At 33.5% G+C, this 16189-nt stretch overlaps 1 protein-coding gene across 2 annotated transcripts in view; it reads left to right on the top strand.

Moving 5' to 3' along the window:
* The window catches only part of LOC129615860 (lachesin), a 103470-nt gene that overhangs the window by 62702 nt on the left and 24579 nt on the right, over nt 1–16189 (top strand). Inside the window, exons 6-7 of one of the 2 annotated variants that reach the window (XM_055531263.1) lie at nt 2693–2854; nt 11662–11790. In XM_055531263.1, the coding sequence (XP_055387238.1) occupies nt 2693–2854; nt 11662–11790 (291 nt within the window). Of the gene's footprint in view, nt 1–2692; nt 2870–11661; nt 11791–16189 lie in introns of both variants that reach the window. The other variant, XM_055531254.1, reaches the window with a different exon arrangement.

The following is a 16189-nucleotide window of genomic DNA, read 5'->3' as shown; positions in this document are numbered from 1 at the left end:
TGCCTTTAGTATAAAGACAACTAGGAAGATGACCATAAGATCTCCAGATGCCGTCAAATCATTCGAAATGGCGAATGTAAATAACGTTTTCTTTCCGAACTCCAAATTTTTACAATTCTCCAAAGGATACTAGTACTTATAGATTGTAGCTGAGGACAATCAAGCACCGCAAGCTAAAAGATCCATTGCTACCCTCCCCCTCGCTTTCCAGGAAAATATCCCTCAACGACGTGCCCACCAGTGATGGTCCACTGTCCTTTATCTTATGGATCAACACTCCACACTTATTAAGATGTTGCAACGAGGCCTCATCTCCTTTATCACAGTACCTGCAAGACCCGTCTGTCCCTAAACTCAGTTATCTTAGTTGTTTTACAAGGCCTAAAGTGCCTCGTCAAGAGACCCATATTAGAAACAAAGGCTTTTGAGCTGAATTTTGACAGGCTAACAAAAACTTCTTTAATTTCTTTCATTTTAATTTTATCCTGGTAATTCGTCATGTTTAATTTTTTTCTTTTTTATATTGAAAGCTATTTTAAATGGTATGGTAGCAGCCATATCTGTAAACATTTCATGAAATTTTTCAAGCAAAAATCTTAAAAAAACAAGAATAATGGTACGAGAGAAAAAAAAAGATTAGCTGTTAGCAATTCTACACGAAGCATCAATACAATTTAAGAAAACACACCGTAGCCCTCAGTTAACTTTTTGTGCTTGGGAAAAAATATTAGAAATGCAATCGGATAGGGAGAGAAAAATCTGTATTTTAGCTTTATAATTCTCATTTTCAATTTTATGGAATTTTGTTGATTTTATTAGGTAAATTGAATCTCAGACCGCATTATTGGTTTATTTCCATAAATTTTTAAAACAAAAAGAACGAAAAACCAAAAGTCCTGTAAACTCCGAATTTAAGATTTTTTTTATTGGTCTTCCATTTCTTCTTTTTTTCCATATGATTTATTTCGTTTGTTTTTACTCTTATTTACATATTTGCCTTTCTTTTATGTCAAGGTAAAAATGTCTTTATTTTCTTCCTTTTAAACTTATAAGCGTACCTTGATATATAGAACGTTTTTTTATGCATGTACATATGTGTTTATGTGCCTAATGATTTGAAATTTTTCGACATGTTGATTTTTGGAAAAAAAAAATTTATTTATTTCCTTTTTACCCAATATTCATTTCTTGAAATTACTTTAGTGGATTTTTTATCAGATTATCTGGTTTGAAAAAAAGAAAAAAAATAATATTAAAAATTTATTTTGGAATTCTTTTTATTTTTTCTTTAATTTTTGGATGTTCCTTTTCAAAAATTTTTAAGATAAAAAGAAAATATTTAAAGGAATTCAAAGGACCAAAAGAGTAAAATGTCATCCATATTTTGGATAAACATTAAAATTACAAAACTTGTTACGAACCAATATTCTTTTGAACAAAACAAAATTATTTTTGATTATTGGAAGAAGCAGGAATATGTCTCAAAATATTACAGGAAAAGAAAATATTGTAAAATTTTTGAAACTACGGGTAATTCCAGCAATGAAAGCTGTTAATTTTTCCGACCCATTTTTTAGGCTTTTTAGAAAATTTTCGAAATATGATAGAAAAAATAAAATAAAGGTATCTCAGTGCATCGTGACTCCGTAATAAGGATCGATTGCACACCCTCTGAGTGCGCAGATGCCCTACAACACACGCTCGAGCGCAACCCTCCTGAAGAGCACGACCATCTTATGAGACCCGGAACACCGCCATGCGAGCAAATCCCCGTTTATTTTCCTCCTCCTGCGAGCGAGAAAATCACAATCCCCCAGAAACTGCACTGCGGTCTTCTAATCCTTCGCAGAGAATTCTCATCTGATTCTTTCCAAAACCTATAATATTCTTAAATTCCTTCTGGTCATAATTAAAAGACAAAACCTTTCAGGCAAACAAAAACCTTTGATTTAACTTTAGAGTGAATTTGAATGAGTTGTTGCCTATGACGATTCTTTTAAATTTTTTGAAAATAGTGTTAAACCTTGTCTCTCAAACATCACATTAATTAAACAAAAATCAAAATTAACAAATTCGATATTAATCATAGTAAATCACTTTAGATTTAAGTATGAAAAATCACAGATGTTTACAAGCATCCCACGTAAATTAAAGTCATTATTAATTCTTTTTTTAACAATAATAATTATAAATTATTGAAATTCATTTATACAACAGGGAAAAAAAAATTGTTCAACACATTGCATTCTCTGAATATTTATTCATTTTCTAAAAAATAGTTTAATTTTTTCCCAATATATTTTTTTTTATTTTAAATTGCTTCAAGGTATTAAATGTCACACAATTTTAAGTTAAAATATAGTAGCTATAACTGTGTAAAATGAAATTTTTCGAGTATAGCTATGGTTACTCATTCAAGCTCTAATATTTTTCATTTTTCTTGTAGTTTTTTTATTTCACCTCAATTTATGCATTTTTTTGCAGCTCATATTCAACCTGAAACCATTTAAATTTCTTCTTTACTCTTATACTACAATATATTTGCTCATTTATAACAGTTTCTTTCTTATTTTTTTAAGGAAAAGAAAACAAAAAAATCTATACATGTACAATTACACAAATACATTATAAATTTTCATTTCTTTTCTTCTATATTATTTCACGATATTTTTTATATTACTTTTTCTTTCAGTACCACCTGATATCTTAGATGATTCAACTAGCACTGATATGGTTGTACGTGAAGGTGGTAATGTTACATTACATTGTGCTGCAACTGGATCACCACCGCCAACAATAACATGGAGACGTGAAGGTGGAGAACCAATTTCACTACATGGTGAATCAAAAGATGGTAAGGGATTAGATGGTAAGAAAAATATTTTATAAACATCGTATTATACACAATATGCATATATAGTATACATACACTTAAAAACCGCCATATATATTTTACTTATACGACATGTTAGCATTATGGTGCACACAAAATAACAACTCCTTTTCATGTAGTTGAAATATAATCCTTGTGCAGCATTATAAAAACAGAAAATTTATATTTCTCTCTATACTTCTTTCGCGCACACATCTCTTTTCGCTTTTATAAGTTTTCTATTATATTGCATTTTTTATTGTGGAACAAAACTAACAAAAAAATTTAATTTTAAATAAATTTAGAACAGAATTCTTATCGTTAAAATAATAAACGCAATTGATATTTTAGTTATTGGTATTTCCAAAGTAAGTACATAAAAAATTTTTAAAGCCCCTAAAGATATGCAATTTTACCAAAATATTTAATATGAAATGTAGTACACCAGTATAACAGTATTAATATTAAACTGTTATATATTAAAAAAAAAGTTATAATAAATAAATTTTAAGAAAGAATTTAGGAAGAACTTTGCAATTTAAACTGGACTGTAATATATACCTTCTAGATCATCAATATTTTAATAATAGATTTCAAAACCATGTCTCTTATTGTGTGCCTTATGGTAAGCTATTTATTACCATTTCGAAAAAGAAGAGAATTTTATTAACCAAATGGATTCAACAATAACCTTCACAGTTCACTGCGCTCTTTATTTGTTCACGATTTTGTTGGTAACGTGCACTTTAAACACATCAGCCTACACTGCATTCTACAATATTCAACATTTCAGCATACATATTTACAGCATTCCAAGTTGTTGAATAGAAAGACAAACGTTACCAATAAAAATATTTAAAAACTAAAAATTTTAACTTACTTAACTAGTAACTGAAATTTATAACATTCTGGATATAACAAAAATATTCAAGAGAAGTGAACATAAAAAAACTGGAAAATGTGGTGCTACATTTTTGTATAAATTATTTTTGTAATAAAAAGAAACAGAACACATTTTTAAAAAGAAGGAGAAAAAATTGCAAAAAGCATGCAAAAACGATCAAAAATTTGATGGGATGCAGTAGGATTCGTTGATACGATTCAAGCGCACAGAACAATAAGAAAAATAATTTAAATTTATAACCAGTTTATTTCAAAGAATAACTTTTAACAAAAGGGAAACGTTTTCACAAGAATTACAATTCACAATGAAATTCCGATTTAAGAAAACGCAAAAAAATTGGAATTATTTTCTATGTAGAAGCAAAAAAGAAAAAAAATTAATATAATTAAAAATAATAAATTTATTATTATTTATTATTTATTATTTATAATTAAATAAAGATAATAAATTTATTTGTTAAATTTAAGAGAATCGTAAAAATCAGAAAAGACCGAAAATGACTTTAATACACCGAACAGCCAATGCCGGACAGTCGCAGAGAATGTGCACGGCGGTCTCATCGCTACCCCTACAAAATCTGCACAGGGGGAAGCCCGACTTCACCAGCCTATGCAGGTGGTACTTCACCCCGTGAAGAAAATCGCAATAGTGCGAACCCGGCTCCTGCTCATCCCCAGCAACTCCGCGGCGAGCACGTCTGAAGAAACACTTTCGCAAGGCGGCACCCTTTCGTGTCCCGCCAGTGACGGCCGCATTCCGCCGCGAGTAGGCAGGCAAGCCGCAGAAAGGCAGCGGCTGCATAAAGGCAGCCCCAGATCCCCTCCGCGCCAACTCATCGGCAACTTCGTTGCCCGCATGACCACTATGGCCTTACTGTCTGAGAACACATAGATGGTGCGGTTTCTATACCCCCTTTCCAAATTGATTCTCAGACAGATCTCTATTGCATGTATTTCGGTCTGGAACACTGTGCAATACGGGTCAAGGTCACACACCGGACTCCGTTTTGGACCCGTCCGCATACCACACGCTCGAACCCGACCTAAGTACCGGACCACCCCGGTCCCACGCTCATCGATCGGGAAACAGAACCTTGTACCTGTGCTCGAAGTTGTACCGCGGCAAACAGGTATTTGACATGGTTATTCTTAGAATCGGATCGCTCTCAATGAAGTCTCTGTGGGCCAACTTTAGCCCTGCGCCGTCCTCGCCAGAGAGAAGTAGGTAAGTCACCAGCCGAGCTTCCTTCAATATATGGAGGTGCAGTGGCGGCAATCCGATCATCACCTCCAATGCAGCGGTGGGAGCCGTCCGCATCGCCCCGGTCACTCCCAAGCAGGCCAGCCTCTGTAGCTTTTCCAGCTTGGCCCGCACACCCGCCTGCTGAGCCTTACGGCACCATACAATCGACGCATAGGTGACGATGGGCCTAGCAAGGGCCGTATATAGTCACAGTGCTATTCTGGGACTAATTCCCCAGGTCCCCCCGATGAAGCTCCTACACGTCCACAAGGCCGCCGTAGCTCTCCCGATAACTCTATTGATATGGGTATTCCAAGAGAGACGATCATCCAGGGTTACCCCCAGATACTTCAGCTCCCTACAGTAACTAATACGTTCACCAAACAGAATTGGGCTCGTTAATCTGTCCCTGCTTCTGCGTCTGGTGAAGGCGACCAAAGTGCTCTTGCTTGGATTTATATTTAACTCAACGCCTTTGCACCAGCTTTCCACAGCACGTAAATTTTGCTGTAGAAGATCAGAAATAGTGCTCTCAAATTTTCCCCGCACGACAAAGGCCACATCATTGGTGTATCTCCAGATACGCGCCCCGGAGCCCCTGAGAGCAGCGATTAGATCATCCACTACACTGGACCACAGGAGGGGCGAAAGAACCCCGCCCTGCGGACATCCTTTTGCAGTGGAGATAAAGAGTATATCGTCAGCTATGGTGGACTTAATAATCCTATCCTTAAGCATCCGATTAACCCATCTGCTAGTCGTCGCATCAATCCCTCGTTTGTGCAACGACTCACAGATGACATGATATGGGGTGTTGTCAAAAGCTCCCTCTATATCAAGGAAGCAGCCAACTGCCTCCCTTGACTTACCTCCCGCAACTCCAGTGAGTTTTCAAGGACCCCCACCAGACTCTGCAGAGCGAGTACAGTAGACCTTCCCAACTGATAGGCGTACTGATATTCATGCAAGAGATTACTTCCCAGTGCACCGTCCCGTACAAATTTATCAATCACTTTTTCCATTACCTTCAATAGAAAAGAAGTAAGGCTGATTGGACGGAAAGACCTTGGGTGGTTGCTTGGTCGTTTACCCACCTTCGGAGTATACGTAACTTTAGCCACCCTCCATGCCTGAGGGATGTAACCCCACGCATAGCTGGCACGAAAAATTTCCAACAGTGCTCTAGTGATATGTTGGAAACCCCTCTGCAAAAATGCAGGATATATCAGGTCATCACCTGGAGATTTGAATGGCCTGAAAGAGAAAACAGCCCATCTAATCCTGCCCATCGTGAAGACTAGACGGGATCGTTGCCAGTCATCCCTCCTGGGCCAGGATGCCCTCGGTTCGATGACTGCATTTGAGTGATTCTGAAGAAACTCCGAGTCAGGAAAGTGCGTTGACGCCATAAGCTCCAACGTCTGCTTTCCGTTCTCAGTCATGGAGCCATCAGGACGTTCCATTAGGCCCAACCCGCTAGCATACTTTTTGGGAAGCACCCTGTGAAGACGCGCACTGCTGGGGAGTTCATCAATGCCCTTGCAGAACGCCCTCCACGAGATTCTTTTCGCTTTCCTAATTTCTTTATTGTATTTTGTGAGTGAGTCCTTATACTCTTCCCACGAACCCGACGCCTTGGCCTTATTAAATAGCTTTCTGGTCTTTAGTCTAAGCCTTGAAAGCTCTTCCACCACGAGCACTTCCTATTGCTCCGCCTCGGCTTAGCACGGCAGCTCCCGTGATAGGCATTAGTAATAGCCGCCATCAGGGCCTCGCTGGCCAGTTCGATATCCATCACCGTTCTGACAGAAGCAGGAACGGATCCAATCCCATCCATGAGGAGCGTTTCGAATTGACTCCAATCTGTGGATTGGGGAACCCGATAAATTTCTTCTGCCAGGCCCCCGGAGACCACGATATCAAACCTAATCTGCCTATGATCGGACATGGATGTCTCATTTGAGACATGCCATCCACCAACCCTACTACCGATAAATTCAGTGCAAAGGGTGATGTCAAGGACCTCTTCCCTAATTGCATTTATGAATGTCGGCCTATTGCCCTCATTCATAATCATTAATTTATTGCTATATATAAATTCAAGTAGGCACTCACCTCTTTTGTTTATATTGCTGCTTCCTCAGACGGTGTGGTGGGCATTGGCATCGCTTCCTATTATAAGTTGGAAGTTCCTCCTTCCACAAAAGTCCACTAGAACCTTCAGTTGCTCGTCCGGGTGGGTACAGTCCCCCGGGAGGTAGAATGAGCACACAATGAACTCTGTCCAGCCCCCGCAAGATTTCACCTTCACCAACGCAGCTGCCTGATTCTTAGAACAGTAATCTGGAATGGGAAAATACGTTAGCCTTTTACTAAACAAAATGCAAGCCCTAGGCCTGCCCCGAGTTGTATTATCATACAATAGCTCACCTGTTAGGCCCTTAACCTGATCCTTCACTATGCAAGGCTCTTGGATAAGGGCGATATCGAGGTGACCCTTCATAAATCTACGAGCTAGAACATCAGTAGATGCCCTAGCATGCTGTAGATTTATTTGGATGCACCTCACCGCCATATTATTTCCTCCGGTTCTTGTCTATGGGCTTTGGCCCTTTAGACAAAGGCTTTACATGAGCCTTACCTCCGCCTTTTTACACATCTTGGTGGGCGCCTGCCCTGCCACAGCCTCTTTTGCCGTCCCAGGTGCCACGCTAGCCCCTCCAACAGCAAATACCAAAGCAGTTCCGGGCTTCCCAATGGGCTTGAGCCCGTTTGGTTCCCCCGGGACGCTTGCATTTGACGTGCTGGTCGATGATCCTTCCGTTTCCCTTGCCGCCATTTTCGGAGCGACTTCAGACTTTCCAATGAGTTTTGGCTCTTTTGGTTGGCCTGAAGTGCTCGTCGTTGTCGCGGTGGGCACTGGTTTTTTATTTTGTCCTGCCCTGCCGCCAACACCTTGAGAGGATTTTCTTCCTTTAACCCATGATCATGCCGCTTGGATGCACCAGAGAAATATTGTTTTTTTCCCCTGATGTCCAACCTTTTCAGGTCCTCCTCAGTTTTTTGGATAATAGGTCCAAGAGGATCCTGATTATCCGTCTCCATCGGAGGCGCCGCCTTTTCCTCTACTGGCGTGAGAAGGAGTTCCTCCTCTGTGTCAGTCAAGAGAAGCTCTGGTTCCAAAGACCCTTGAGCACTAAGTGGTTGTATGTTGTCCTTAGTATTGTTGTTGTTGTTATAATTGTCACTGTTGTTATTGTTGTTTTCAGACAAACTATTACCTCTGCGCTAACTTAGTTTTTCAGTATAGGAATTAAATACCTTCCATAAGGAAATTGGTATTATGTGTTAAATCGAAAGGTCTTGTTCGTTTAAGTCTTTCTGTCATAACGCCGTTGTCTAGCTTGTTGTATTGTTTGTGTGTTGGATGAATATTAGTGCAGAATTATATTAAACACACTTTAGTTATGCATATACACACGTAACACAACCTGTAATAAAAATTTTATTTCACAAACACTTATCTAAGTGTTCAACCAGCAATAAAACATTTTGTGTTCGTAAAATTTGAATCTAAGTTGACATCTGACTATTTTTATTATTTGAATAAAATAATAAAAACAAACTATTTTGAATATAAAAGGGAAAAATGTCTACCCGAAAGAAAAGCAAAAAAAAAAATTCAAAAATTTAGATAGATAAAAAAAAATTGTAAGAAGCACATAGATTTTGCAAATTGGATTCACAATATATGAGATTAATAGGTCATGGTCATAAATACATATCATGATGTAGCATGGAACAATTTTATCGTCAACTGATATAACAAATGTTGTTCAAGACTAATGGAAGGAGTTTATTTTTGAAATATTTTTCATTCGGCCGATTAAGGTACTTCCTCAATAAGGGGCTTTCCCAACAACAAAGAGCATTAAAACAATCAAAATCTGATAGGTTGAAATATATCGACTCCCATCCACTTGTTGAATTGTAAAGAAGTATAAAAAGAAAATCTTAACAATATGCTTAATTCCGAAGCACAACAACGTCAAAGGAAATAAGAAGAACGACCACCATTATGGGAGTTGAGCATCATTAGAGGTACAGTCAAAGAAAGCTACTAGACTGGAGAGAGACCTGGAAAGAGCATGAGGTTTGCTTAAACGGAAGAGATGTCATTGCAGCGGTTGATATTTTAACGGGGCACTGTTTATTAAATATTTATATACTATGTATATAAATATTTTATAAAGAGTTCTGGATATTTGTCGTGGTGTCTAAAAGGTCAAGGCGGCATAGCATTTGTGCCACGTTCATAGTGTCCTCATTTAGGGTAGAAAAGAAAACGCTTTGTGCGTTAAAACTTCTTCAGTGTCCTGTTTAATTTCTTTGAGAAACGTCGTTATAAATCTGAAATAATACTTGTAGGTCTCTAATTCCAAACGCCGGATAGCAGCTTTCTATGCGTTATTAAATACTCTTCCAAATTTTTATTATTTTATCCTTATCGCTTTGTGGTTACCTTTCCAGGAGAAATATTAGTGAAATCAAAAGTGATCAGCCATGACATCTCTCCCTTAATCGGCTTAACGATCATTATTAGCAAAATATATTATACTAAAAGTATGCAAAACATAATATTTTAAGCAGTGTTCACTATTCCCTACAAATTCTACATTCATACTTATAGTAAATATCATTCATGCATGTACAGAAAATTACATTGTACCTTCGTACGTATACGCAATTTATGAATTCTTGTTATATATAGCAGACAGAAATGCAACATAAATTTTATATATTAAATATGGTTGTATACAAACGAGCAATGTGCCAATGTGATTGTAATAGTGAAATGTGAAATATTCAAAAGAAAGAGCAAGCGAAAAAGAATAATTTTAATCCTTACAATTTGCCATTTGATGTTCTTTGACGATTCAATATAAACAACCAAACGAATCTCTAAAGCATGTTAGAAAATTACGATTTCCACTTCTACTATTAGAACAGTACACTGAAGTACAAAGGCAACAGCCCAACATAGTAGGTACCTATTTATGTAAGCATGTGTTCTATGAACACATTGATGTATTCAATGTATATATGTGTTCTATCAACTTTTGTTGCGCTTATGATTACTGCTATATATTATTTTTCATTTTATGTGTTCAATTTATCTTCAGTATTCTAGATTTTGTTGAACCATTTTACATAAAATTTATAACGAATGCACATAGTGTTCATTCAACAAAATGTTGTTGTTATTTTGTCGGTATATACTGTTGCTGCGATGTTCTTTAAATGAGTTCTATGGGTAGATGAAGTGAACTGCTGCTTTTGATTTTATTGATACTAGGTTTTGATGATGCTAATATTAAATTTCTGATTGATGATACTGAATTGCTGTCATTGATGTCTTCTTTTTTTGATTTGATTTTTTGTTTTTTTGCTGCTTTACTTTCAATTTTAAATTGGCATCAACATAAAGAATATCGTTCATTCAACGCATAATGAAAGTTATTCTGATTAAATGGGAAATACTCTTCATATTGCATTCCACTATACATATGTTCTGAATAAGCTATGGCACAATATTGTTCTTTAGTATACATATATTGCTTATTTTTTATACGTATCTATGAAATAGATAGAACTATCTTTGTTGTGATTTGGTTATTTTTAGCGATATTAAAAAAAGAATTAATCAAATTTCGCGAAATTTTGTTTTCATCTCTTATATTACTGATGGTTTCAGACTAATTTAACAAATACAAACTATATATTATCTAATAAGTTTGTTCATTTTCTTTATTTATACTTTTAATCCTAAGCTTACTTAAATATTTTTGTTAACCTTTTTGTTAATGCCAGGGAAATCCACCGGTAGCGTAGACATTTAGATGAAACCATTTCAATGACAAGAATTAAATAAACATTCTAAGGATTTAAAGGATACATATTGGGCATGAGCAATTAACTTTGAGCCTTGAGCTATCTTTGCTTAAATATGAGTCATAGTGTATTTGGAAACTAAAAATAAAATTAAAACTAATTTTACAAGACTTAATAAACATAGACCTTGTTAATAACCGCCAATCGAAACTTTGTATGCCATATTTGATATCTCAACTCCGTGTAGGTATGTTAATCAATTTTCGTTTTTCGTATTCAAAGATCGACGACGTGTCTCAGGTTCAGATCGAAAACAATTTTTAATTTAATAAAATTTATGCAGAACTGAATTCAATGAGAACCTATATGTATTAAGGTTAATTTATTTGGTCAATTGGGCCAAAAATATGTATTTTTTCCAGAATTTAATTTATTACGAGAAAATTTTAATAATTTTTAAATTGACATTTCTAAAGACTTACTCACATATTTTTTTATAATGCTATCAAATTCTAATTGTACAGTAAATAATGAAATAATTTTCAATTACAAGAAAAAGTAACTACGATTACTCTGTAAACGATAGAAATTTTATACCACACAATATTTTACTTTTACAAACATCAACGTAGAGCATACAGAACGTTATATATTATATCTACATACATACACATGGTTATTATATAATTTTATGTATGTACATAAATTTTGATCTGATGAGTACCTAATAATGATATTTTTTCATTTACAGTTATAAGCTATGATGGATCAACACTAAATATCTCTAGAGTAAGTCGATTAAATATGGGAGCATATTTATGTATTGCAAGCAATGGTATACCACCTTCAGTTAGTAAAAGAGTTATGCTGAAAGTTCATTGTGAGTATAATTAAAGGTTTGATTAATACTTTGTAATTTTTTTCTTTATTTTTGTTTTTTTTTTATTATTCAGTATGATTTTATAAATCTCTTTTGAATTATATCTAATAAATAGATATATAGGGATCATTGTACATTATGCTTGATTTCTAAATACACTTGTATACTAACATTTATTCATAGAAATTATATCAATGGTATAAGGTGTAAGAGGAAAAGAAATATTATGGGCAATATCTGAGATATCAAATATGTTTCAAAACAAGAATAAAGAACCTAGAAATTATAAGCCTGTAAGGCATTTGATTTTATATTTGAATTTATTTAAAATTACAAACAATTATCTATACTCCTGTTATTATGATCTCATCAGTTTTTCAAATAAGAAGTAGAGAAAAAAAAGTCCATTTTAGAATTAGGAAAACTTATTAGTACTCCATTTCATGAAAGAAAATTTAATTTCCATAGAATGCATTGTGAAAAGAGGATTGTTGATAAATTGTTACTTCCGTATATGATCTCTTGGAAATTTTTGGAAAGAAATTCAGATTTTTTCAATGATATCTATTACAATTTTTTTATCAAAAACATTGAATTGCCAATGCAAATACTGAAACTAAAAAGAATTTAATTCAGATGAGGAAACTAAAAGAAGGGAGAAGGTCTTGCGGATGGGGCTGACACGTGCAAAATAGGGATGAGAAGAGGACGAAGGCGTTTTTGAGATAAGATAGAGCTCAGGTGGGTGTACTGAAGCGGCATTGGGGAAAATAAAGTGGACGATGTGAAACATGTTCTTTGTGTTTGTCCGTCTCTAATGTTTAAGTGGGAGCGCATCCTAGGGCTTTTTACATGATAACAAAGAGGGTCCGCCAAAAAAGGTTTTGGCGCGACCAAGGATTTAATTGGTTCCGGTAAATGATTTTTGTGATTTGTATTACATGAGCATTGCCGGGTGTTAACTTCAGGGTCGCCAAAGAACGTTTTTGTTGGCCTAGTACATGCGCTTTTCGTTGATGACCAGCCGGGTCCTCTTACTACTACTACTACTAATCCAAATAAATTTAAATTTTATATTTAGAGTTTATTTTTTAAAAAACATATTCATGCAGAAATTTATGGTGTGTCCAATGTACTTTTATTTAAATTTGTACATGCCAAAGGGATAATAAAATATTTTAAATTTTTGAAAAATATTTAAAATTGTTTCTTCTATAAACATGTAGAAGTTCAACATATAAAATCAATTTCGTATATTTTTACTATCTATTTTTAAATTAAAAATTCAATGAATGGTGAAAATGACATTTTCTGAAAATTGAATTATCGTACATTGTATTAATAAAAACAAAAATTTTGTTGATAGAATGGGGGCTAAAAATAAAATTAAATCTCGTAAAATGCAATGGCACATAATGAGATATAGAAAAATTCAAAAATAAAAGTAATATGAAAAAATTTTTATATATTTTTTTTTGAATTTTCAAAATGATTAGAGAATTTTATAGGACTAGAACATTTCAACTTATAACAGTTTGTATGCACATAATGTTATGGGAAGATGTCATGTGTAATTAATTGCACACTATGGTATAGAAAATGGCTATTATTTCGATTTCAATTTTAAAAGAACATGTTATAGTGCTTTGTTTGAAATGTTTTCAAAAATATTTGAATATTTTATTTAATTTTTACGTTATTCTTCAATATTTTTTTAAATTAAACATTATAAAACCTGCAATCGAACAACTTGGAACAAAGTACACTGAAGTTGAATCGAACTTAAAAAGGCTATCATGCAAGTTAGAATAAACCATTGAAATCAATTCAATATTAAAACAAGCTACTTTAGTTCGATCAGGCCTTAAATATCATTCAAACAAATTTGATAACTATTCCGATAACAATGTTCCAGAACACATCAATGGGTTGTTTCGTATTTTGGAGAAGTTACGATCGCTAAATAAAAAAATTAGCAAACGAAAACTATATCAAAAAAATTTTTGGATCATTAAGATAGTAAACTCACAGATGTTATCCTATAGGTTAAGTCTTCAACCCTCCCTTATTTTCTAAAACTCTCAGAGATCTCGAACTCTCAAAGTTTTAACACTTTTATCAATAATTTCTTTTTTGCCGATTTTATATAGCAAAAAATTTAATTATTCATATATTCCATATCATTATTATTATGAAAATTAAAATACTCGTAATAAATCTTAAAGACCAATTAACAAGCTGACAGAATAACATAAATTCTCCATTTCATTATACGCAGTTAATACAAGTATTACTATCAATTCACTCACATATGTACGTTATAAACCATAACCTTTCCTAATTATGTTTTAATATAAAATTCACACAATTTTCTTCTACACATTTAAATAATACGCTTAAAATACAAAAAAAAAATTCTTTTTTAATAAAAAGGATTCAAGAGCATAATAATAAATAATACAAAAAAAAAATCAAAGATCAATAACAAGATGAGAGAAGAAAGAGAAAATAATAATTGAAAATAATTATATTAAAACAAAAAAATTTTGCCAGCTCAAGCTTTTTCTATCAGAGTGTATAAAGAATTACCACAGATTCATTGTTAATTAAGACAAAAATAATGTAAACTCAATAAAAACGAATACAAGAGTATGTTACACAGAATATAATATAGAAACAATTTGTTGGGGCCAGCACATGATCAACGTCATTTGTACTTCCAAAATGACATTCAAATATTTACTAACAAATTTTTGAATTAATCTTGCGAATCCATTAAGTTTTCTCACAGATATAACAAAAATGTAAAATATTACACAAAAACTACACCAAAATGAATCCAATAGCTCAAATATGATTTTTTATCCAAATCAGATCAGCCAAAATTGAGATATAAGAAACTGAAATAAAGGCCGAAATTTATGCAATATACTAGAAACTTGGTTTTTTAATGCAGCTATGCACATTTAGTTCAAATATGATTTTTTATACAAATCGGATAAGCCCAAATTAAAATACTAAAGGCCGCAAAAAAGACCGAAAGTCCGAAATTTTGCTGATATATTTTACTTACGTTTCTCTCTTATGAAAAAAGGTATCTTATATACTCCAAGCTTGGTTTTTTAATGCAGCTATACACATTTAATTCAAATATAAATTTTTATACAAGTCGGATAAGCCCAAATTGAGATACTAAAGGCCGCAAAAAAGCGAAAGGCCGAAAATAAGGCAGAAAGTCCGAAATTTCGCTGAAATATTTTATTTATGTTTTTTTCTTATAAAAAGATATCCATTGCACTCAAAACTTGGTTTTTTAATACAGCTATGCATATTTTGCTCAAATATGAATTTTTATCCAAGTCGGATAAGCCGAAATCGAGATACTAAAGCCCGAAAAAAAGGTCGAAAGGCCGAAAATAATACAGAAAGACCGAAAGTGGATTAAAATAATTTATTTATGTTTCTGCCTGATGAAAAAATGTATTTCTATTTGTATTGGCATGCAAATTTTTGTACGATCACAGTTCCCTCCTTACTGCACGAAACTCTGACGATAAAATATGGAGGTAAATAGTTAAAAGGGAGAAGTAAAAGAGAGCGAATAAAAGGATGAAAAAAAACATTTTTTCACAAACACTTAATTCCTTTTATGCTGTTCGCATCGATAAATGAAGTTCAGTTACCTTATTAACTGAAATTTTTATAATTTTATTTAAATAGAATATTCAACTGAACTCAATTTCATTTTTGCACTCATTCATACACTATCACACACAAGTATATGGTATTTTCATTTATTTTCGTATATATGTACGTAGAATATACCTGTATGCAATAAAATTTTATCGTCAGAATACCAATTTTTTTTTCTTCTCTTCTTGTATACAGTGACCTAATTAACATTGAAAAAACAAAAAAATTAAAAACAAAAAGAGAAAATTTAATTTTTTTGTTTTTCAATTCATCCTTTTACATTTTCTTTCTTTAAATTCATTCGTTCATTTACAATTATAAATGAAAATATTCAAAAAATATAAATTTATCCACATATACACTTACTTATACGTAAGTACATTATGTCACATTAAATGAAAATGTATTTGAATTGCCTGCATTTATACATTTATACATACATATGTACAAAGCTTATGTCACATATAAGGTATTTATGTGAATAAATACCATTAAAATTTTGCATAAATTCCTTTTTGTTTTTGCCTATTTTTTAAATGACATAGACGAGCCCAGTAATATTTCATTTGTGCCAAAAAATCATTCATCTTGCTAAGGGTAATTTGTCAAAACAAAAAATTAATATTTCCCTTCGAGTCTGGGCGACAAGATCCGGTCACAATGAGTTTTAACACAATAAAGATTTAAGAATCTATACTCTATCATT

The sequence above is a fragment of the Condylostylus longicornis genome, unplaced genomic scaffold, assembly GCF_029603195.1.
Source record: "Condylostylus longicornis isolate FDR11 unplaced genomic scaffold, ASM2960319v2 ptg000005l, whole genome shotgun sequence".
Classification (NCBI taxonomy): Eukaryota; Metazoa; Arthropoda; class Insecta; order Diptera; family Dolichopodidae; genus Condylostylus; species Condylostylus longicornis.
Note: the sequence above shows the minus strand (reverse complement) of the source record. Positions and strands in the feature narration are given on the sequence as shown.